This window comes from Pelmatolapia mariae, linkage group LG9 (assembly GCF_036321145.2).
Source record: "Pelmatolapia mariae isolate MD_Pm_ZW linkage group LG9, Pm_UMD_F_2, whole genome shotgun sequence".
NCBI classification, from domain to species: Eukaryota; Metazoa; Chordata; class Actinopteri; order Cichliformes; family Cichlidae; genus Pelmatolapia; species Pelmatolapia mariae.
Window position 1 is genome coordinate 15,383,772 of NC_086235.1, and position 24,725 is coordinate 15,408,496.

The 24,725-nt window shown below is 40.2% G+C and overlaps 1 protein-coding gene across 2 annotated transcripts in view; it reads right to left on the reverse strand.

Moving 5' to 3' along the window:
* Window positions 1-1,079: 1,079 nt before the first annotated feature.
* The window catches only part of nrbp2b (nuclear receptor binding protein 2b), a 44,420-nt gene continuing 20,774 nt past the window's right edge, over window positions 1,080-24,725 (reverse strand). The window contains exons 2-18 of one of the 2 annotated variants that reach the window (XM_063483383.1): window positions 9,284-9,406; window positions 8,595-8,696; window positions 8,417-8,506; window positions 7,993-8,033; window positions 7,812-7,906; window positions 7,127-7,150; window positions 6,943-7,029; window positions 6,309-6,364; window positions 6,131-6,226; window positions 5,744-5,876; window positions 5,557-5,659; window positions 5,408-5,458; window positions 5,197-5,332; window positions 4,339-4,392; window positions 4,105-4,168; window positions 3,510-3,614; window positions 1,080-3,401 (exon numbers count right to left, since the gene is read on the reverse strand). In XM_063483383.1, the coding sequence (XP_063339453.1) occupies window positions 3,391-3,401; window positions 3,510-3,614; window positions 4,105-4,168; window positions 4,339-4,392; window positions 5,197-5,332; window positions 5,408-5,458; window positions 5,557-5,659; window positions 5,744-5,876; window positions 6,131-6,226; window positions 6,309-6,364; window positions 6,943-7,029; window positions 7,127-7,150; window positions 7,812-7,906; window positions 7,993-8,033; window positions 8,417-8,506; window positions 8,595-8,696; window positions 9,284-9,406 (1,371 nt within the window). In that variant the 3' untranslated portion in view covers window positions 1,080-3,390. The remainder of the gene's footprint in view (window positions 3,402-3,509; window positions 3,615-4,104; window positions 4,169-4,338; window positions 4,393-5,196; window positions 5,333-5,407; window positions 5,459-5,556; window positions 5,660-5,743; window positions 5,877-6,130; window positions 6,227-6,308; window positions 6,365-6,942; window positions 7,030-7,126; window positions 7,151-7,811; window positions 7,907-7,992; window positions 8,034-8,416; window positions 8,507-8,594; window positions 8,697-9,283; window positions 9,407-24,725) is intronic. The other variant, XM_063483381.1, reaches the window with a different exon arrangement.

Consider the following 24,725-nt stretch of genomic DNA (forward strand, 5'->3'; position numbering starts at 1 on the left):
CATCTCAGCCACCATGGCTCTGGCAGAAAGGGCGCTAGAGCCAGAGTAGGGGAGAGCCGAGCTGGAACAAACCATTTTGGGAGGGGAGGGGTTATCTATACTTTTGTTGTTAAAATGTTCCATCTCAATTAAGTACTGTATGCTTTTTATATTTTAGTAGTGTGTCACACAAACAGCAAATATTGTCAAAAAAAGTAAGAAATCTTTGGGGGTGCTGAAGCACCCCCAAAAATGGGCTAAAATCGCCCCTGCCTTTAGGTTTCACTAGGGATGTATCCATAGATCAGTGTAGCTGCTTTCAGTTACAGGTTTCTGGGTCAATCTACAGTCGGGGGACAATTTAGGTTTCAAATTGTGAAAAGCAAACAACCCACCCCTGAGGGAGGTAAGATCAGATAAATATAAACTTTATCCTGCTCCTTTTCGAGCATGTAAATTCTGTGGTATACAGAAATATGCATGGCTTTATTTTATTTTATTTTTTGTTTGCAATGTATTTTGTTGTTATTTTAGCTCTATGTTTGAAATAAAACAGTCAATCAATCAAAATCCTTTATTTTATAATGTTCTTTTATGAATTTAGGAAACAAATGATAACAAAATGAAACGATCATTTATTTTTGATCGGGCTTAATTTATAGTAAACAACTTCTGAAATACACCATGTCTAACTTTTCACTAGTCAACTTTTGTTTTTTTCCAGTAATTTCAGCATTTATTTTCTAATCTTTGCTCACTATTCATATAAAAACTTTAACTATTAAACAGACAACAGATAAAACCCTTGCAACCTAACAGCTAAAAACATTTGTAATTACCTTTTTAGTCAATAATTATACGCTGAATGAGTTAAAATTAGAGTAACATGATTGAATTTAGCAACAATGTTAAAAACGTCACTACCACAAATCTGTTATTCTTAATAAATCATATTGTATCCTGATATTATGCATATAAAATGTTTTGTACCCTGTCTTAACGTGTCATGTCAACCCAAGACACTAAATAACTACTAAATCAAATTCACCATTCCTCGTTCCTTATTTAAATAATTCTTTAGTAATGCATGCATGGAAATATCAAAACACACGCAGCATATTACATCTTGTTTATTGTCATGTATTTAATTGCAGTAGCTACAATATTTACCAAAGGTTTAAGTAGAACACATCTGAAGGCAAGTTTTATTCAACAGAGTCACAGAAATAAAAAAAGAAAAAGAAGAAGTCATTTGACGTAAAATAAGACTGATATGGAAGGGTTTGGTTTTTTCCATGTTTGCACAGTCTAAACATTCATTTTCATGGTCAGGTCCTCTCTGGAACTGAACTGTGACTGACAAAGGCAAAATGCAGTTCTGGACGGTTGCAGGCTTTTAAGACATGCAGCTTACTAGGATCAAACAAGAGCAATAGTGGCACTGCTTTGTGTTGTCCAACATACACCTCTTTCGATAGCCACAAACAAATATGTACACCACAGCCTGTAGCAGGTGACTGTCTGGGAGGCTTCAGGGCTCCTGTCTTCAGAGACGTACTGATAAGTAGGCTCGACATAGAGTATAGTAAGTAGTGTAGGCAATGACTGTACAGCAGTGTAACTGTTATGAAACTGCAACCTCACAGACCCATAAAACAAATGACGCAGAGCTATGTAAAACGTGACAACAGTATTTTGCTGATGATCACTACTGTTTTTTACTACAGTTTTATTAAGGAGTAATCCACCCAAATTGCAGCTTTTTATGTTTCAGAGACCAGGTTCTTGATCAAAAATAAATAAATAAAAAAAAATCAGGCACTGATGCACAGCCAGCTCTATTTTTGTCTTTGTGTGGGTTGCAGTGCCATCGTTTTCACATTTCACACCAGAACTGTGTGAAATAAAACTAGAGTAGATGTGGTTCTGGGAAATAAAAACATGCAAAGGAAAATAATTCAGTCACTCATCACCTGCTGTAGCATCTGGAGTCCATGAAAACCTCACAGGAAAAACGAATTCTCATGATTTGGGTGGATTTCACCTTTGAAAGACCTACGGAAATATTTACAAAACAAAATTCATGTACTAATATTTTCAAATGGTTTGGGAAATACAATAATAGTAACTATAGCAGTAATATTAATGAACAAAATGGCAAATTTTTAATAATTAATTTTAACATCAGATAGTCACAGCTTTGCTCCTGTTTAAGTAAGACTACGCTTTCAAATCACACGTTGATTTATTCCAATTTTTGTACACAGGCTACTAATATTGACGGCAGCAGAGACCATAACCATCGTATCCATAAGTCCAATAAAAAAGGCTGCAGCTCTTAATCAAGCTTCCATTACTCAGCCTCGACTTCCTCTTCACTTCCACACAGGCTGAATTTGTGGACTAATAATAAAGAATTGGAAAGTTGATCTTGTTTTAAGACTAAAGTCAACCTGAACGTGTTAATTGCTAAGTTGTGGGTGATGCCATTTCACTGCCATAACAGGCACTTTGCAAGTCTTTGGCTTTCACGGGGGAAAACCTGTAAGAGCACTACAGGCTAAAACAGAGAGGCATCATCTCATTACTTATCACCTCATTCAGGCGTGGCATGTTTAGCTGTGTGGAGATAGCTTTCAATCGGAGAGTGCAGTGAGGTGTGTCACTTTGAAGGTGTAGAACAAAGAAAAAAAAGATTTGTGCAATGCATGTACTGTTCACAGTTAAACAGAAGAAAAAAAAAGTCAGCTGAATGAGTATCAACAGTGCACATAGGACGGGATCTTAAATTCCCTAAAACTCTTGTGAACTGAAGGTTCTGGCTTGTGAGGGAGAGGGAGGTTTATCACCAATAAAAGTGTGCAAATGAGGCTTTGAGGAACAAAATGTCCGTTTGTGTGTAGTAGTATGTAATTGCTGCATCTGTGAGTATAACATATCTGCTCTGGATAGTGGCATTATGGAAAACCTAAGATTGTAAGATATCTTAAGGCATGATAGCCCTTTTAGGCAGGGAGTTTGTCAATCTTCCTCTGCTCTGTGGGGTTGCTGGACGCAGCCGTGATTCCTCTGGTCCTCCAACCAGAGGCGCCTTCGGTTTCACTCTCACTGTTGGCATTTTTCATTCCTTCTCACTGGGATGATTTACTGTCTGTCAAGGTGCAGCATCCATCTGTGTTTGTCCCTTTTTTTATTCCCCATTGGGTCAGCTCCCTGTTCTTCCTCAGGTCCACGGCTGTCTCGTCCTACCCGCTGCCCTCTCTCGCTCTCTCTCCATCTGAGTGATCAATGCCCCGGGACCCTCCATCTGGGCCAGAGCCTGTCGGGACCCCTCCTCACTGCATGCTCCCAGAAGCGAGCGCTCGGACCCGGTGTTGTTTGATGGCATTCTCCAGGAACCCCGCCACCTTCTCACTGTCCTCCTACAAAGCCACCAAGACGCGGTCAAAGTTTATTTGGGAAAAAAGTGTTAAAACTCTTCAAAAAACAAAAGAGAAAAGAAAAGAAAAAAGAATAAATTACTGCTGTACCTGTTCCCAGATCATTAAAATGTAAAAACAAAGAAGCTTTTCCGTCTACCTCATTTATGAAGGCGTAGTGAACAAGTTCACTGGCGAGGTCTTTGGAGGTGTCAGCTGAAAGTTTCATACAAAATAATTCAGTTAGAAAAATATACAAGAAAAATAAAACAACAGGTGTCTTTTTTCAAATAAAAAGACAAAACGGTTATCTAGGTCAATCTATACAAACAAGTGCTTTGAATGGACTCATAGTATCAATTTAAAAGTCCCACGTCGCCTTGTTCTTAAGTTATCGTATTCACAAATCATGACAATAACCCATCAGCAATTTATGTCTGATGGGTTAAAACAAACAAACACAAAAACCAAAACATAAATAAATATGTCAAACTGATTCACTGCCTCACATGGAAATTCATTAGAGTGAGTTATGAAGTTGATCTGGCTATTACATTTGTTTATGTTTGTTAGCTGGATCACTCTGAAAATAATGGACAAATTTGCATGAAAACTGCAACCAGATGTGAAGTTTGGGCTTGAATCAATCTGGATGATGATCTACGAACACTCACACTGTTGTGATATTTCAGAAATGTCAACTTACTTGGAAGGATGTCGCAGCTGAGCTGCCTGTGAAGTTTATCATCCATCTTTAGAAACAAAGAGAGCTAAGGAGACACCAAAAGGCTCAATTAAAGTCAAACTGAATTCATATTTATTCATTCTGACTGACTGAAATGCAGAGCTGCTAAAGCAATGCTGCAGTAGGATTCATCTTTAAGGAGCCCAGGTTTTTACACTGAAATGGGCAAAGTACCTGTAACACTATGTGACTCACATGAGTTTTGGTCCCTTCTTCATTTGACTCCAAATTACAGTGCATCTGAACTACCTGCAATGACAACAGAGTAAGAAGCACTGAAACAGGAAGGCAAAGCAAAGTATTAAATATTTAAAGTGTTTGGAGTGATAATAAATAGTTATTATTACAATAATAGAGAGACATGCATAGACACGTGCATGTGCTTGTCCTACACAAGCAACACACACAACAACTTAAAGGGCAGCAGAAAGCTTTTGTAATCCAACTTTTGCTAACACTTTCCCAACATATCTGGCACTGATACACGTGATGCTAAGCAGGGACACCATCTAAGGTAATAACCTAAAACATATTAAACTAGACATTTTTTATTGATATTCAGATAGGCTCGTGCTCATATGCTGTGCTCTGAAATAATCAAAAGTAATCTTAATCAAAGACACACAAGTTGATACTGTCACACCGTGATGTGACAGTGTTTTGCAGGTCTGAGCTGCTGTTCACATAAGCGCAATGTCTAACACTGCCCTGTTGCTTAATTTGGTTAATTTAAAAAGTTGCTCCTGATGCATTCTTAGTATTGGATTTAAATGCAAGCAGTCAGCTTTGATTCACAGTGAGACCTCTCACACCAAAATTTGTTCCCCTTCAAAGCTGACTGCATGGAGACGGTCTCACTGAAATCAGATGCGGGCAACAACAAATATGAGGAGATTTCCATGTGTAAATATCTCATGTGTTGCAACATCCCAGACATACTGCTGAAAGTGTACCGTAAACACAGAGTCATTCTCTAGAGATGTAGCCAGCAGAGATGTGCAGCCAGCAAGTCTGTGCATTTAACACTACTGTTGTTCAATCTAAGGTGCCGACCTTCCTTGTCTCTGTCTCCTGGGGTTCAGGAGTCGGCGTCTTGACCGTTTCAACCTGCTCCTGAGACAAGGAGAGCGCTCGGGGGACGGGATGAGGCCGCGTTGAGGCAAAATTCATCAATGGGTAGATTCCATTCCTGAAGAGAGGAAAGGCCAAGATGTTAAACTTGAGAAAGTAAACTGAGAAAGTAAAGCACTGCAGTAACACTCACTTGACATCCTCTAGAAACTTGTCAAGTTCCAATGGGGACACGTGGGAATACCTGCAGAGGGGACACAAAAGAGAACAGAGAGCAATGATCTTGACTTGTCATGCTTTCTGGCAGACAGTGGAAGATTCGAGGTGGGTATATGATTTTACTTGAGCTGAACTCCCTGTCTGTCTTCATGTTTAATCTCTGCCATGACAGCATTGGGGTCAAATGACTTGGTTTTCTCCTCCACACAGTTCTCTGGAAGCAAGTCTGTAGATGCAACACAAGTGTGGCCATTACTAAAGAAATCTGATGCACACAAGTAGCTGCAGTGCACATAAGAGAGAAACTCACACTGGTTGTTGATGAGGCAATGGGCGGCGAGCAGTTTGAGCGAGTGGACTTCGAACAAGACTCGGTGGAACAAGAGGTCGTGAGCTGTAGGACGGAGCTTGGAGTCGTGATGCAAACAAGACTGGGTGAACTCCTGCAGGAGCAATAAGGAAGTAAATCCAACACATAACCATGCAACTGTAAAGTGTGACCCAGTTTACTGAGCATCACTGTGTTTTTTCTGGCATATTTAACTGACGGAGCCCCGCTGTGCAGTCTGAATAAACCTAGAGGGATGGCAGTGTGAGTAAGCGTTGCTAGAGTAGTGCAGGACAGTTTGTCTTTTCTACATGTTTCTGCAGCTGTTCTTGCATATATTTCAGGGCATAAAGTATTTTTGAGACTTACTCTCATGAGAGGGTCTTCCAGAGATTGACCCGCATTGACTATGGCCTCCTTGGACACAGCGCTATCTCCATTGGCCTGGATCTCCAGCACAGCCATCTGTAAGGGTACAAATAATCTGTCAAGAAAAACAGCCACACACACAGAAAGATGGAAATCGGCAGATTTACTTCTCTTTTACCTCCAGAGCACAGATTCCAAAGGAGAAGATGTCTATGGCGTAACCATCTTCGCCAGCTGGAAATGATTGAAGAGAAGCAGGGTGACAAGAGGGTAAAAATAGGAAAACTTAACGAAAAAGCTTACCCCAAATTAAAAAGGTAGCAATGTGCAATCAAAAAAAAAATCAATTTGAAAAGGGGAAGAAGGTAAATCGTTTATCCTCATTACAAAGGGATTAATCTATCCTTTTGTCTTTTTGGCAGCTGCAAAATCAGTACAAACAATCTACTAAATGTCTTGAAGTAATTTGTGTCTCATCCATTTCACTTTGGCAGTACTAATTCCAACGTTTACCTCATTATCTACAATAATTACAGACAACAGGTCACAAAATACCCAGAGCTATCTGATAGAAGGTTCCGTTTGGTGCTTCTGGCATACAGATTACTGACAACTAGTCTTTTTCTCAGCGGTTTCCATTTCATACAACGTGCAAATATCTTCATGTGTAGTAACTGAGGTCTGGAGCTACATTAAACTGTGAACATAAAGACTGAATTTTTACTCTGCAGGTCAAACAGTCAGGTAGGAATCAATGTAGACCGATTAAATAAAAGCAACGTCACAGAAAGCTGGATGGAAATGCCACTTACCTCCATATTCTGGAGCAAAGAAATGAAGATTTCTCTGCTCATCGCGATGTTGCCTCCCTTTGCTATGAACACTTGCATCTGGGAAAACTGGCAAGAGAAGGCAGAGCACAAATATATTAGATATTAAATATTAGATAAAACTAATGAATTGATATTAAACCACTAAACAAAAAAGGTCCCTTACCATTAACAAATAGCCGATGCCACACTGTGGGAAGACAGTTAATACAATTTAGATATTAATGCCATGAAAATAAAATTTTAATTGATTTTGTATTTTACTGTACTGTTATTTAGTGTAAGATAAGCTGTATGTGTCCCTTTGACTGACTATGCTAAAACATAATATGGGAAAAAATGCTGTGACTTGTGTTTAGAGCAGTTCCCTCCTGATTATCCACTGAAACTCGGTGATTCAGACCCTGTAAGGACCTTGAAAAACTTTTTCTGTGCCTAAAGTTGTTTGATTATTGTGGTATGACCAATCTAACTTAAAGAACACGTGGCGATCGAGGAGATTTCAAAGCCGTGAGCTGTACTCACAAGTATTAAAATGTACTTATGCTGGAAATGGTTTTGACACAGAAGAAAGTTATAGTTAAGATGAATATGGTGTTAAAATGTGGGTAAGATTTGACCGGATTACAGCCCTGCATGACACTAAAGCTTAAAGTTTGGTGTTTTTCAGTCCTAAAAATCAAATATTCATATCTTCCTTACTTTAGAAGTTATGAGGGTTTAGGTGGAAAAAACATAGCATGAATTTAAAGCAGAGGCTTCATTAGTCATAATAAAGTTATTGTACAAAAAAAAGAAAACCAGCTGATCAACTACTTGCAGTAACATTAAAGTCCCTGCTGGGAGCAGACCTGAGCCAATCTTGATGAGGCCGTTGTGCTGGATGAAGATGGTGTCACAAGTCAGGTTTCCATGGATTATCGGTGGATCGCAAGAGTGCAGATAACTGCCAGCAAACAATAAAGCATGTTATTAATGCTCACACTGAGACAACAGACACGATTATATCACACAGAATAAATAAGTCAGTACCTAAGCGCAGAGAGAATCTGTGTGCACCATCTCTTCCAGGCCTGAAACAAAGGGGAACAGAGAAAGATGAAGAGCTACACCTCTAAACTAACAGACACAAGTAATATGGAAACATATGCGCTGTCATAAAATGCACTAATTTCATATGTGCATGAAAATACCAAAAGCTAAATAAAGTTAAATAACATGAACTTTCTCTACAATTTATTTAAAAAAAGGAAGATATTGTGAATAAACCACATGTATGTTTGAAATCCACCAGGTTACAAGGATAAGATGCATGTCTGAGCAGACTGAGCCACAGCGGTGTCGTGTTACGTAATCTCTAATCCTGCTGGAAAAATGGATCTGAATAGCGATGGGACTGCAGTACCCTGAGCTGCCACCGTGAGACTCAGTATGTGACCAGAGTAAAAACACTGACCTTCACATTCATAGTCTTGTGGTTTTTCTTGGTTTTCTTCAGGAACTGCTTGAGGCTGCCTGACGACATGTATTCAGTGATGAATATAACCTGTGTGCCACAGACAGAGGAGAGAAAAACCTGTTCATGCACCAGCGTTTGTGTGCGTGAAAAAGAGGAAGTAAGTTGAAAATCTTACTCGAGCCTGGCTCTCCTTCATGTCCAGCCAGTACTTGTGGAACTTGACAATGTTGGGGTGTTCGACCTGCATCAGGTTCTCAAACATCTCCTTGATCTTCTCCTAAACATCACACATCAGAGATGGTTCACATCTAAAAACTTTAGTCTATCACACTATCAGAAAATCAATCAGGGACACTTTAACAATTTATAAATCAAGTGGTTTGTAAGCAGTAATAACGAAAATCACCCGAGTGGTTTGAAGTTCAGGAATTTTTATATTTGCTGGTGTTTATCTGTTGAAATAGGTCTCTTGTGAGGATAAATATGATTTTATCAATTCCCTTGATCGGTTTTCTGAATGTAAAAAAAAAAAAAAAAGGCCTACACAGGTTTGTCAGCACCAGTCCAGCTATTTAAGTGTTGACCCCCTAAGAAACAGCAAAAAACAGTAGAAAAAAAAAGCCAAAAGGTCCACTGCCATGAGTTCAACGTCAGTTTTGCAACATCAACGTGAGGAAAAAAAACGCAAGCAGTGATAAAAGGAAGGTAAGAGCTTAAAGACATATGACCGGTGTCTATATATAACAGTAAACACAGAATATTTTTCTTCCAGTTTCATCCAGGCTTTTTAGTTAACAAATCAATAAATAGAACCAGAATTTAGTTTGCAGAGCTTGTAGTTAAAGGTAAAATGAGTTTGGGTACCTCTTGTGCTTTAAAGACTTTCTTGTCTAAGAAGAGTACTTCATTCCACACCACCTCCACTCCTTCCTCCGTGTCCATGGCCAAAGAGGCACTTTCCACACCTGGAACATTACCTTGACTGACCTGCAGGGGGCAAACAGAAACACATACGGGACTTAATGTGAAGTTAACGCAACAGCTAATATTAATTTATCGTTCTACACAATTTACCACGACAATAACTAAGTTTTTTTGACACTTGGAACAGAAGAAAAAGCTGTAAACACAACATGAATATACTGTCACACTATAACGTTATTATGGAAAGTGAATAGATAACAAACAGCTGCCTGTTTACACAACAGCTAGACGTCCAAGTAAACATCACCGAAACCACAGACTGCATGAAACAAGGACGTAGCTTGGTTGGAACAATGAAGCCAAGTCTCTTAAATCTATCTGAAGACCTCTAGGTGGCGATAGTTGTGGAAAAAAGACTTCCAGTTCAGTAGATGTCTAAAGGAAGACTGGCTTTCTCTCCTGACCTCTGTAAACACTCTCCTGCTAGGTTTTTTCATTTATTTTAAGTCTATTTGGTAAATCTTTGTCATACTATAAGAACAAAATGTAAGCTAATTAAAAATAATATATTTAAATCAAGAATGAATTTTTTACTCCGCTTTTGGTCTCTACCAACTCCAGTGTGTTTAACTGAGCTTAATTTTTTCTCTCTGCTATTGTTTGCTGAACAAATACCATGAAAAAAAGTTTTTGTAAAAATTTGGCAATAAAAGCTATCAATAAAAAGAATAAAAATACTCTTTTACAGATTTGTAGCCATTGTTAAAACAGACAATCGCTATAGCTGCCAGGTGGGAATTCACATTCTGTGCTGCTAAGAAATCCAATACACACACGCAAAGACAAAAACAATGTTAGACGAGCATGAGATCATGCTGGCGTCCCTGAGCGATGCACAGCTTATTATTCTCTGTAATATATAAAAAAACAAAGGAGCAGAGTGTTAGCAAGCCCTCCCTAAAACACTCAGCTACAGAAAAGCAGGGCTGAAATGATTAGACTTCACCCCCTGCTGAGTCTGTAATATCTACTAAAAGCCCCATAACACAGTCGCAGAATTATGTCACTGACAGCTCCATTGATAAAACGGCGAATCGGGGTGTCTGGGTTAAAGAGAGTGCAGTACTAAGCAAATTCAGTTTTCATTCCATTAATGCATCCATCAGTCAGGACAGATGGGAGTTAATTCACTCTACTGAGGCCAAGATAAATGCAGACAGGCCGGGTATAACGTGATGAACGGTATAGACGTCCGAGAGGATGTGGAGCAGCTTGTGCGAAAAGAGAAGAGATGGATTAAAGGTAGACAGACGGAAAGAAGTGAAGGGATTGTGCACGAGGGATTTACAGAGATGAGACGCATGCCACAAGATGGAGGAGGTGGCATCAAAGCTCCAAGAAATACACAGGAAAAAAAAAATGAAGGGGAGTGGAATGGAAAGAGGAGGCAGAGGCTGGCAGAAGCAGACAGCCTGCAGCTCTGTCACTGCATGAGGTGGCAACGGAGGCAAAGGGTTCATCACAGGATATTGCTGCCTCGGCTGGGAAGACCTGATTTAACCTCCTGCTATGTTTTTAATGCAGCAGCGGCGCTGGTGCAGGGAGTGGAAAGGCTGCACTGGGTTCAAAGTCCAGTGCAACAAGCACGATGCAGGACCCACAGTTCCTGCTAATCCTGCGTCTGGCCAGTGCTCAGAGTAGAAAAGCACTATATAATAACAATAAATATTTCATGCTTTTTTATTGATTGGTGTGATTCTGTCTGGCAGGCACTTGAGCAGCTACTCTGTGTACGGTGGACATGGTGGCTGTAAGCTAAAGAGACAATATTAGCCACAAATATAACCGATTAGAAAGGTATTTGTGTGGTTTTTTGTGGATTTGTGGTGAAGCACTAACTTGTTTTCTACTTTGTCCTCTCTAGGGTGTTTGGGCAAATGTGTCCCCGGGGGGGTTGAATGTTAATTAAAGGTTCCAGAAGAAAACAGGGATGAATTGGGTAAGGTAAATTGCTTCTGTTTTTTGGGGGGTGTTTTAATAAGGATTTCAGGGTTATGTTGTTTTAACAGAAATGCAATATTTATATGTGGTGTTGGTAAAGGTTTTTATAATCGTTTTTCGATATGGAAAATTGTTACTTTGCTAAATTGTATGTTGGGAAATACAGAATACACCCCTGGCATGTTATTAGAAAGGTGTGGCTCATCAGCAGCAGGGTATAAAGCACTGTGTCAGCTCAGTTAGTGGTCGAATCTGTAAATTAAGTTCATGACAAATAAAAAAATAAATAAATTTGCTCTGCATCAAATCCTGCCTTTGTCTGGGATAGTTGTAGCCCAGATGCTCATTTATCACACAAACTCACAAAAGTAAGACAGTTTTAAGGTAACATAGGCTAATTGGCATCGGTTAGCATGTTGGTATTAGCATTTCAAGTGCCACAGCTGTATTACGAAAGATTTATAGCCTTACAAAGTTGTTAGCATAGCTTCAGGCTCCTTTACAATAGCTCCAAACACCTCTGACCTGTTTTAGATTTCCTCATGAGGATCAATAAACTATATTAGTAGGTTGTTTGTTCTCTATGGTCTATATTTAAGATTTAGGCAATAGGCTACAACAATAGCCTGTGATTTAGGCTATGATTGTAGCCCAGATGCTCAATGGTCATTTATCACACAAACCCACAAAAGCAAGTCAGTTATAAGGTAACACAGGCTAATTAGCATTGGTTAGCATGTTGGTATTATCATTTCAAGTGCCACAGCTGTATTACGAAAGATTTATAGCCTTACAAAGTTGTTAGCATAGCTTCAGACTCCGTTACACCACCTGACCTCTGACCTCTTTCAGATTTCCTCATGAGGATCAATAAACTATATTAGTAGGTTTTTAGTTCTCTATAGTCTATATTTATGATTTAGCCTATTATATTGTACCTTGAACTTCAGCAACACAGTCCAAGCACCGAGTTTTTCATTACACAGTTATCAGTAAATCAGTACTGTCAGCAAACTGCAATATACTCAGCATCTACTTGAGGCCTTCAGCTGAGAGGTCTATTAATAAAATTCTTGCAAAAGGGTTTGTTGTTTTTAGTTTTTAGATTTTATTTGCTACTTATACCCTTTTGTGCCCTGTCCTTCCCTGAATTGCACATCTCCTGATTCAATCTGTTTCCACTGCTGTGGTTCCTCAAGAGCCCAAACAGAACCATGTGTATGCTCTTATTGATGTGATGACACTTCTTTGGTCAAATGTGCTAAAACTGCACAAATATAGATTTTATTATTTCATCACAGTGACAACTTGATTGGCCGTTGGCTCTTACAATTACATAAAGTCAAGAAAAAACTGCAAAAAACTGGAATGTGGACTCAAGACGAGCCAGTGATTTCAGCTCTTTTACAGTTTACCAATTTAGCTGATGGTCTGTTTCTCTTCACTTTGATTTAACGGTTCCACAGTAAATAAAAAGAAAAGTGAAGGGCAGAAACAGTCTTCGCAGTGTTGCTGAGATCTGTTTAAACAGAGAGAACTATGGACTCAAATCATAATTAATGAGCATATGGATTGAATCAACCAGACCGCATGTGGTAGTGAATTCCTATTGCTGCCCTCGAGATATCATTACAGCCGTACTGGCCTACGAGGACTCCTGTTTCTTATTACTGCTGAATACACGACTCTGGCTGAATGTTTGGGGTCTTTTAGATGACGGCAGGATGAATTCTGAACAGATTTGGGGGCTTCAACCTCTTTACTATGAAGTTGTCCTCAACTGCTGAGCGGCGGAAATGAGCTTTCTCCAAAGGGTGGCTGACCTCTCCTTTAGCTATAGGGTGAGGAGTTCAGTCATTTGGGAGGGACTTGGAGTAGAGCCGCTCTTGCTCCACATTGAAATCAGCCAGCAGAGGTGATTCGGGCATCTGAGTAGGATGCCTCCTGGGTGAGGCCACACCCAAGACATGCTGGGGGGATATATATATATATATATATATATATATATATATATCTATATATATATCCCCTGACTGGCCTGGAAATTCCTCTGTGTTTCCCTGGATCAGTGCAAAGATGGATGGATGGATGGACAATTTCCTGCCATCAAACTCAATCAAATTTAATCATCCCCTAATCTAATGTTGCTTCGTCTCATCTCTTATCTAGCAGGTGGGATAACAAGTTTTATACATTTAAAAGAAAATAAAAAGCTAACCTGATACCTCCCTGTCAGCACCATCATCTTAAAATCTCATCTGGGTGTCTTTGGAGAACAGCTGAGAACCAACACAAAGCTAGATGACAGGGTAACAACTAAACTACTATTATTTAGGCCCGTCTCTCCACCTTAATTACTGCTTATTACTGTTAAATGCTAACCATTGATGCATTCGACAGAGCGCCGCTTGTGCCGTGCTTCATCGTCTTTGACTCCGCGGTAAATGGAGTCAAAACAGCTTTCTGTATCCGCCTCTAACAGGAGGACGTGTGTTAACTGAACCACACAGGCAGAAGACGAGAAGCAATGCTGTAAATATGAAGATTTCACATTTTGACATTTCAGACTCCACAAATATCTTCACGACACGAGCGAGCCTCGCTGTGGCGTGTTTACTCCTCAAATGCAGTGCAACTGTAGATCTCTCTTAAAGCTTCTCTTTATACGCCAGTTGGGCAGTGGAGGAGACATAACATATAATCTCACTACTCAGTCAGAGATGATAATCTGATTACTTGAGTGCAGTACTCTGACCTGCAGACAGCAGGGGGAATTCCTTCCCTTCTGCCATCAATGTTTAGCTGTTGTTAATTTTCTCTAGAGGTTGTGAAACACTCCGTCACTTGTCCCAGCTTCGACGCCCCAGGGGTTTAAGCGGGGTATGCAGCTCGGTCGTGGTAGTGTGAGACTCATAAACAGTACCCTACATGCTGGGCTCAGATTGGCTGGCGTAAGGGAGGTGGATATAGGGTGTGGAAAAGGATTTAAGGATCGTCTGTTCATGTCAAAACAGCTTCTATTCTGATGTTTGTTAAACCTACATGTGAGCCGGTTAAAACCGGATCTGGGGGACTGTAACACAAACCTCTTACTACTTTAGCCAAACTGTAAACATCTCACTTACACATGGTAATGTTTTCAGATATTCTCTTCCTTGATTCGAACACCATTGTTTATTCTTTAAAGAGAAAATTACAACTTTATCGACTGTCAATTTTTAATATGCAAAATAAACCAAACAAACCCACATCATATTTCCACGAAAGTAAATCTCATGGAGACTGAGCGTATTTAGGTCCCGCCCACAAGAGAGCTGAGAGTAATTCACTGCTGATAGAAAAAAAACTGAAAAATGGCTCAAATCCTGGGTGTGGTGGGATGGACTACCAGCAGAATCAACTAACACTTACTAACATTTCATGAAGTTCTGAGTAAAAACAACAACAACAACAAAAGAGCCTTTCAGCGAACCTCATCAAATCTAAACCACAATAACTTTGAAACCCTATGAAGAAGACAAGTTCTAACAGCTAACAACATTAAAATAACCCTCAGGGATGGTGAAATCTGAAAATTTGTAGCCACCTAAAGCTACTCTGACGCATATTGTGGACCCGACTGTTTTCTGAGAATGACATGCTGTGCTCTTATAGAGAACACGCTGATGGCTTCATTGTCTGCTGGATCTGATCAGATGTGTATTAATTAGCATAGCTGATTTATTATGGGTGTAAGTACAAATGTGTCTTAACCAAGAAGCATAAAGTTGCTCTATAATAATAAATTATAATAAGTAAAAGGACAGTAGGTTGCACTAAACTATAACTATAACATGTGGAGATTCGCATAGCCTTACCCTTACATACTTTTAGCTGTTTGGTCACCATTCTCTTATAGTGTGATGGAACAGCTTCTTATATGTCCCAAAAAAGAAACTTAAGAGTTACTTAAAAGAGCACCCAGACAGATTTGGGTTTATAGAGATGCTACATCATAAGCACAGAGTGTGAAAAACTGAGGCAGTCTAACACAGACAATAAATCAAACCTTCAAGGTTATAATGTTTGTCAGTTTTTGTTAAAACTGTTAGAGAAAAGCAGATGATTCAGCTGTACAGTCATTGAGTGAGTGCTGCAGGATGTCTGTAAACTGTACAGAGAGAGCGGTTCACAGTATAATTCATAAGTATCCTGGTGAAAGACACACCCAGCTTTCTGTGCACAGCTGAAATCAAAGCTGCAAGTGTTTTCCTCTACAGCATGATTACAAATGCCGGCTGGAGCATCTGTAGTGACAGTTTGAGCTTTTTTTTTTCTTTTTTTTTGGCTCGAGGCCAGTGAATTATCCGAAAAATGGGAATGAGGTGCCTGATGAGTCAGCTGGAGGGAAAATGGACTGAGGAGGCATCAGCAGACGAACAGGCGACGAGAGGGCTAAGCTACTGTACGGCAGAACCCTTTCAGCAAAGGGTTCTTCTGTGAAAGGGGGTCTTTGTCTGACACTGTGTGGGACCAAGCCTTACAAAGGGCTTTGTCTCCACCACCTCAGTATCTTGCGTTTTCCCACACCTCATACCTCAACGATGAGCTGCTACGCCGCACCGCATTAATATTTAATAACCACATCTAGAACAGCGAAGGCAACACACCCAAGAAATCAAGCTATGCTAGATACTTGTGTTGTGTATGTAAATGAGCTCAGGCATCTTTCTTTGTCGCTTTGTGCTCTCTCCCTCTGAGGCATCAAAGAGGAGCAAGATCAAGGAGGTGGACTGAAATGTTGCAGGAAATGCAAGAAGAGGTAGAGAAAAATCTGAAATATGGATGTGAGAAAGCTGAACAGACACACCTTAATTTTAAGCACACTGCCATTTAGTATTAGCAGCTTAAAATGATATTATCTGATTACAGATATTTGTATTTATCACCTACTTACTGACACACTTTTGCAGGCTTAAGTAACTTTAGATGAGACAGCAACCAACGTCAAAGTTTTCTGAGATGAACATTAAAAATGTTCTATATTTAACAATTATCCCACACATACATCTTTGCCCGCACAGTTATTTCGTTCTGATCTGGTCCTAGACAAGTCAAAAGTTGCATGAAGTCCAAATAACAAAGCCAAAAAAAACCCAAACCATTTGAACCAACCAGCACCATCTGAAGGTGTAAATGAAGCCAAAAGCTTCCAAAAACTGCAGTTTTCCTAGTGGCCACTTGGGGTGGACTCTGTGTTGCCCCCCCCCTCTAGTTTCTCCCATTCTTAAGCTTTGAGAACAATGACTGTAGTTTTATACAGTCATTGTTCAAGACGAGCACTTCTGCAGAGACTACCTTGGTTGCAAAAGAAGGAGGGGCGGGTCAGATTGTGAAACTGCATGCTCATTGGCTAACGACTTATGAATGTGTGGTTTCATATCACAGATAATCGCCTATTTTAACACAATGGATCACCAAGATTTGCAAAACAGGGTTATTTCTTTTTGTTTATATGACACAAAATGAGTGACTGAGCCTATACGCTCAGTAGGAAAGTGTTTATAGAGCTTGAACGGTTTTCCCGTAGACATCTATAGGACTGGAAGTCTTTTTATAAACATAAGACCACCGCGTTGAGGAGCTTCATCTTCCTAAAAATTCCTGAAATTCTTCCCGTGCTGGCCTCATCCGACCATCATTCCCCAACTTGTGATTAAAATCATGGTTATGGTCCACCATGATGCCAAAGAAATTTGCACATGTGTCTCTTACGAATGTTCTCACAGACATTTTATCGCCTAAACTTCTGAGTGCTGTGACATTTGGAGTATTGGCCATAACTGTATGGCTGTATGATGAAAGTAACACTTTGGCTTATGATGAGCTGCCACCAAGCACTCCTGCCTTTGCTGGAAATAGGTACTTGTCTATATTGTATGCTACTTAAATTTGGCTTTTGGGCCTGGTTACATCTTATCCATATTTGGATAGGTTCTGTCCAGCTGTGTGCAAAATAGGTTTAGTGTTTGTTTTGACTGCTGTGTTTTAAGAGACGTCATAGTTGAGAGACTGGCATACTTTACTAATGGTTTCATAATGATTTTGCAAGTTTGCTTAAGTCAAACAAACCAGACTGGAAAGGACCAGGAGATATTATACAGCTCTTTACCCAGCTTGTAAAATAATCCTTATTCAACACTGAACCTGTTTGTTTCTGTAGTAACAAATATTTCTTTCCCCTTAACATCTGCCAAAAAACCCAGAAACTTCAACACTACTACCGCCATCAAGCCCTCCGACTGCTCCATAAGCGATCTTGTGCTTTCCACCTGCCTCCTGTCAGGTCTTTAAGCCACGACCGTCTGCTGACCTCTACCCGCCCCGCCGTGCAGGCTGTCTCACCAGATCGCTCTCCCTCGCATCCGGATGTCAGATGTGCAGCACACAATCAGGTCATCGTCTCACACAGCATGTGTGTCTGCTCAGCGTGAAGCGCAACATGATGGCACCAGTCATTACAGGTCAAGCAGGTTCGATTCCCATTTAGATGGCAGATTATGCAAATGTGAGGCATTTTTAACTATCAGTCAAATTCACATTAACTTATCTGGAGCAAGCTCAAATTACCGTCCTTCATACTCCACATTATTTAAATTAAACTGCAGCTGTGATCTTGGATTTTCAGAGCCTAAAAGGTTTGACCTCTTTTCAAAATACGCACAAGGTGACAGGGGCTCACAAAGAGATATTAGGCAAATCGGCCCTCATTGCGTCTCACTTATTCATTTTCTCATAAAAGCAGCTGAAGCTTCCCCACGAAGAGGAATGCAGAGGATCAAGGCGGGTTAACGGAGCAGATGAACACAGTGGGGAGAGCTGCTTGAAACAAACTGCAACAGGACACAGACGGAAATGTTCATCAGCCTCGTTTGTAAGGACAGAAAAATAGAAAAGAAAAAATGAATGCCCTACTGTGCTTCAAAACAGGACCTATTTTCTTTAAAAGGTCTGGATAAAAACCAAATAAAGCACCAATAAAGGCAGACAGCCTTCACAGAGGTCTAAACTGGAAGTTTTAAAAAAAATAAAAGATTAGAAAATGTCTGATTTCTGCAGATGCGTTTTGCAGAGGTAATCGTCTGTGGCGTGTTTCAGTCTGTACCAGGGATTCGAGATTACACTATCCACACTGTGCTCGCTCCCATTGTCACTGTGACAAAGCACACATTTATAGGGCCAGCGTGGGGGAGACATGGCAGACCACAGCTGTATTTCAGGAAGTAAGACGCTGCTCTCACTGGGACATGATAAGCATGGGAAGCGCTGAAGTGCTTTATTACATAACACGTTAACATTTTGACTGTCATTCCTGAAAAATAAGGTTTTACTTGACAGGAGCAGGGGAACCTGGTTTGGTTTTGTGACTGCTGAACATATGTGTCTGCATGTGCTAGTTACTTAGCAACGGCAGGCTCCAAGGTCGGGTTTAAGTATGTATGAATGTGTTACCAATTTATCTTCCAACTATTTTAAGCAACAACGGGACTCAACATTGATAATTCCCCCCATGGATCCAGCAGCTCCTAATGTTGGCACTAATATACAGACAAAAACTTTGTTTGGCTGCTTTAATTAATCACAGTTTTCCTCTTGTATCCTAGGGCAGTGCTGGATGATGACTCAGTAAAGATGTTACTATTTCAGGGCTAAAACTCACATACTTAAAAACAGGGGAGAATACTATTTAAAGTCTTTGCAGAAGGAAGCGCACATCTACCTGTGACTAGAGGCTCGTGATCATGACAGCAGCACAGCAGGATGCAAACATCACGCTGCATTCCATTTGGAACGGGAAGTGGGAAATCCCGGGGTCTCAGTCGGATTTTTTCCATGGAACCCCCTCTCTGGTTGGACTTTTGACTCAGAAACTCGGGGAAGTTGCACCAACCTTGACTTCACGATCCAAGATGGTAGCAGGGAGCGTAAGCAGGAGTAAAACTGTAGGACTTGTAGTCTGCACTATGAGTATTTGTGACTCACTTTGAGTTCTAATTATGAACATGCTTTTAAGCATAAAATGCATAAAATGTAAGCACTGCGTTGTTTTTCCAACTATTACTACTAGTAGAACAGAGTCAACTCGGGAATGACACCACTCTCACCTCAGATCGCAGTGTTTATGGCCTCAATTCAGTTCAATGCAATTCACTTTTATTTAGATAGTGGCAAATCACAACAACACTATCCTCAATGTGCTTTATAATGTAAGGTAGAGAACCTACAATAACACAAAGAAAACAGGGAAAATCCCAAGAATCAGTTTATCCCCTATGAACAAGAGCTTTGGTGACAGTGGGAAGGAAAAACTCCCTTTTAACAGGAAGAAACCTCGGGCAGACCAGACTCAAGGAGGCGTAGCCATCTGGCTCGACCAGCTGGGGGTGAGGGGAAGAAGACAGAACAAAGAGAGCTTTGAGTTTCTACGATTGGTGGAGACAGTAGAAAGAAAATTGTTCTTTTTGCTTAAATTAAAGTTAAAACAGTTCCTGCACACAACAAAGTTTGTTAATTTTTAGACTTATGGGGCAAAAAGCCGACTTAGACAATCCACATTTTTAGTACTTTTGTCTCTATAAACACTGGTGTTGAGCAATCAAGAGACGCCTTCATGAATGTAAACAGAGGTCTTACAGAAAAGTGCAAACCACTGTTTACACTCAGGACAGGAAGACCAGATTAGACTTGATAACATCTAAAATAGCCCGCACACAAAAAGTCTCTGGACCGATAAAATCAAGTTGAACTTGTACCAGTGATAGGAGGAGAAAAGTATCCACCCAGCTGCAACTAGGCAACTCATAGCCTATAATCATGACCCATAAAGGGCCAGAGTTAAAATCTGTAAATCTGATTAAGGATAAAGTTAGACTACCACAATTTTAGAGTATGAAAGATCTCACATCAGATTTAAAAATGTTTAAAAAAAGCATCAGTGAGAGGAAATACTCGGTCAAAAGTTCAGTAATGACAGTAATGTTTTGTTCAGTTTTAGCAAAAACTGTGAGAATGTATCCTGTACAACCGTGTTATTTTTGTTTATCTCTTGGTCTTAATTGTCATCTAAATCATAGCTTTTAACAGATTAAAGAGCAGATCTGTAAAATGTGAGCCAACAGAGAAACGTGCCTAAACAAACGCCCTCTAATAACTTTGTCTGACTAGACGACAAAAACCAAAAATTTCAATTAATCAGCCAGCGTCAGCGCTGATTACAGTTTAACTCTCCTTCATGTAGAGCGGCAGATGAGTCTGTGCACTCCAATCAGCCTGCTGAGAGCTCTGAACAAAACTTCGTTCACGTCATGTTTCATGAACTTTCCTGAAAGGCCCTACTCACCTCCAAACACACACCCATTTATTTCAACCAATCACACGTTCCTGTGTTTAAAATGGAAAGAGAAAAACCTACAAGGTTGAAGCCCTCAGGGAACAATTTATCGGCAAACCTGCAAGTGTGTGTTTACTCAGTTTCCTGCTAATCCTTTTAAGACGCAGAAGATAAAAGCCTTGACTGACATTTATAACATTAATCAGCTGAAATGCAGCTAAGAAAACCCATTAGTATTCAGACAAAACAAAACAGTAATCTAATAGGTGATGACAAGTATATCTTGTTTGTATGCTGCATTCACCTCTCTATCTCTTTATCTAGCATGAAGAATATGAGTAGCAGGCGCAATCTGATAAGCATGTGAACCAGCATCTTGGCTCAACTATTATGGGCTCGGAGAGAAGAGGAAAGGCCTACGTGGGATAAATAACACCCCGCCTTATCACACCTCCAGTAACCACGTGGGTCTCTGTTTGCCTCTTGCCTCAAGTGAAAGATTAAGCCTGCATAACGTAGCAAGATAAATCTCAGTCACAGCTTTTGCAGCAGTGGAACAGGTCGTCTAAGCTCCTCGGCCTTTTGATAAGACTTGTGGTTTTAAGGAGTTATGATTTTAGATTTTAGGGGAAACAGGTGAGAAAGAGGGGAACACAGCCACACCAGCAGACTTTATAACAGGATATTTGGGTGCACAATTGTTCTGATAAACTCTTAAACCCTTTTTTAAAAATGGATGGATGGAAGGAGCTCTCAAATGACTTTACACTAAAAAAGACAAAAAGCCACAAGTAAGATTAAAACCCACTAGTATAGCGTATCTGGGGTGTAAAACCAGTTGCTGCACTGTTTTAAACATGCAGTCAGGTCAAAACAAAACCAGCACCCCATGATTCAGAAACTCGCTGAAACACCTTTAACAGCAATAACTTGAAGTAATTGACTTTATCAGTCGCTGATATCATTGTGGAGGAACTTTGGCCCACTCATCTTTACAATGTTGCTTCAGTGCACTGAGGTTTGTAGGCATTTGTTTATGCACATTCCCACCACAGGATGTCAGGACTTTGGGTCATTGCAACACCTTGATTCTTTTCTTTTTCAGCTGTTCTGTTGTGGATTTGTGAGTCAAATGTGCTCACATTTGACTATAGAATATACAGAGGAGCTCATGGTTGACTCTGTGACTGCAAGGTCCCCAGGTCCTGTGGCTACAAAAGAAGGCCAAAGCATCACCCCTCCACCACTGTTCCTGACAGCTGGTATGAGATATTTGTGCTGATGTGTTTGGTTGTTCTCAAAACATGGTGCTGTGGATTATGGCGAAACATCTCCACTCTGGTCTCATGTGTCCAAAGGACATTGTTGCAGAAGTCTTGTGGTTTGTTCAAATGAAACTTTGCAAACCTAAGCAGTTCTTTTTAGAAAAGACGAAACCCTTCCAAACAAGCCATACTTGTTCATTTTTTTAACTGTACTGTCATAACCTTTAACATTTAACATGCTGAGGCCCATAGAATCTGTGATGCAGCTCTTGGCAGTTTCTGTGATCACCGCATGGTCTAAGCTTGGGGTGAATTTCCTGGGATGTCACTCCTGGGAAGACTGTAGCCAAAACGTCTGCTTCTTATGGAGCTCCTCACACTTGCTGATGATCAATTAATTACATGCATTTGATTTGAAGTCAGGAGGGTAACAATGTACTCAGTGACAACTTTATTTTTCACAGCTGTAAATAATGTAAAAGAAATGTATGAGATCATAAACACAAGAAACAAAAATTCTATATTTATAATTTGTTAACAATGTGGAATGTATTTGTATTTCTCATGACAAAAACTCATTTTTTTAAGTTCTCCACAATGGTGTCTTTCTGGAAGAGTTACAAATCTGGAATCCAGGAGACAAACCAGCTCTGTGGGTGCTCCAGAAAGTTTATTTGTGAGCTCTGCAGATGAATCTTATAAATTAGTACAGATCCTGAAGCATTCTTCTGGTTTCTTTAAATTACTGTACTCACTCTAATAAGTTGTTATTTAAATACAGTAAAGCTGCCGATGGCAAGTAAACTTCCCATGACAATCATTTATGTCTCTGCTGAAAAGAGCTCAGAACATTTCCAATTCAATACTGCAGTAATGAATCAATGAGACTTTAAGTTTTTGATCTCTATCAGTGCTGTAGCAGCAACAGCAAGCAGTTTCGCAGAGGCAGGAAAATTCCTGCAGACCAACATCTCTGCATAAACTATCAGTAAAAGCCTCATTCTCTAATTTCACGGCGCCTGCAGAGTTACACACTCACGCTGAGTCATAATTGTGTGAATCTGTGCGAATCATCAGCCGCTCCTCTGTTCTCCGTTTTCTCCCAGGGGCTGATTGATTGATGCTACAACTGCTTGGCATGCTCGCTTTTCATGTCAATACATCTTTCAACTCTTCCATCAGCTAGAATTGCTTTTTTTATCCATAAACATAAACCTCTGAATAAAGTCGCTTTTTCCAGTGTCCGTTCTGAACAGGAAGAGGCTCTTTACACTCTTGGCCTGACCACAGTGTGCGGCCTCGCAAACAAAAACAAACTCCTGGTTTTCCCATGGTGAAAATGGCAAACTATTAAGGCCGCTCTTGCAGGCAGAGGAGTGTCTGAATACTTTCCATAAGTCTGCAATCTCTGGTGATATCTAACTGCATTTACTTAAATACTGCTTGTGTACTCGAGTAAAGCTTCCATGTTATGACACTTTATACTTTTTAGGCTACTACATTTCAGACACATTTAAATATCATTTTTTGGCACTTAGAGTTTAACATTAATAGAGTTTAAAAAAAAAATCAATTAATCAAAGTACCAAAAGAAGACACAGAGCAGCATTATTAGGCCTAGTAAGCCTACTTAGGTGGGGGTAGGTGGGAGTAGGTTGGGTGGCCCTATTACTGACTCCTATGGGAATGATAACAACCATTTAAAGGGTAACATTTAAATTCCTCTTTAAGCTCTGTTTTGGTCTCCTCCAGCTCACAACATAGCTGCTCTTTAGCTGCTAACTGCAAGACTACTGAAGAAACTATGACAGACTCAAACTTTCGTGGAATATGCTTCTGCATGCCTTCATTATGCTTCTATTTAAATAAATGGCCTGAGGACATTTTCCAGCAGTGTTTGTGCTGCAGCTGACTTTGCATGAGGGAAATGCCCAGGATTCAAAGCCATGTGATGTTTAGAAAAAAAACTAAGTTAGTTCACGGGTATCTCGATGCATTTTAATCCGTTTCAATTACATTTAGAAGGTGAGGAAATCTGTGCTTTGGAAGTGCATGTTTATATTGAGCTGCAGTTTTATAGACACAGAAATACAAATTATTTCACAAAGTGCTTTTCATTCCACTCGAGCACTTGATGATGTCGATGGAGGTTTGCAAGTTTTGGACTACAGCGGACTCTGGGGCTTCCAGAAAAGACCACAGTGCTGATAATACAGGCACCTTGTTTCAAACACAACCTCGCTTGCTCACACATCCAGATTGTTTTGGCACCTAAGAAAGACTGATAACGACAGAAGAAGCTTTACAAAACAAGGACTGACTGTTTTGCAGTTGCTCCTTTTTCCTAACTCTGTTGCTAAAGAGTATTTGTGTGTGTGTGTGTTTGTGCATGGGTCTGTGGGGTCTTCGCAGCAGCCTGAAACTGGCCCCTTTCCTGTTTCTTTAAAACCATCTGCAGTTGACTCTGGAGAAGCTTAACAGGGTCTGGCTGAGTCTGCCCTAGTACTAAAGTTCTCCATAAAGCAGGCTAATTTCTGCCCACTGGATTACACAACTCACGCTCGTAAATCCGCGCACACTTCTACCAGCGGAACAGCAACACGTAAAGTGAGTTTCACCGGCCGCTACCTCACACCCCCCTTCATCTACATCTCCAGCAGGGGTTACTGCAGTGTGGCTTTCCACCAGGCCAAAGGGGTGACTCAAGCTAAATGCCGAAAAGCACTGGCAAGCAGCGTAAAGGCTT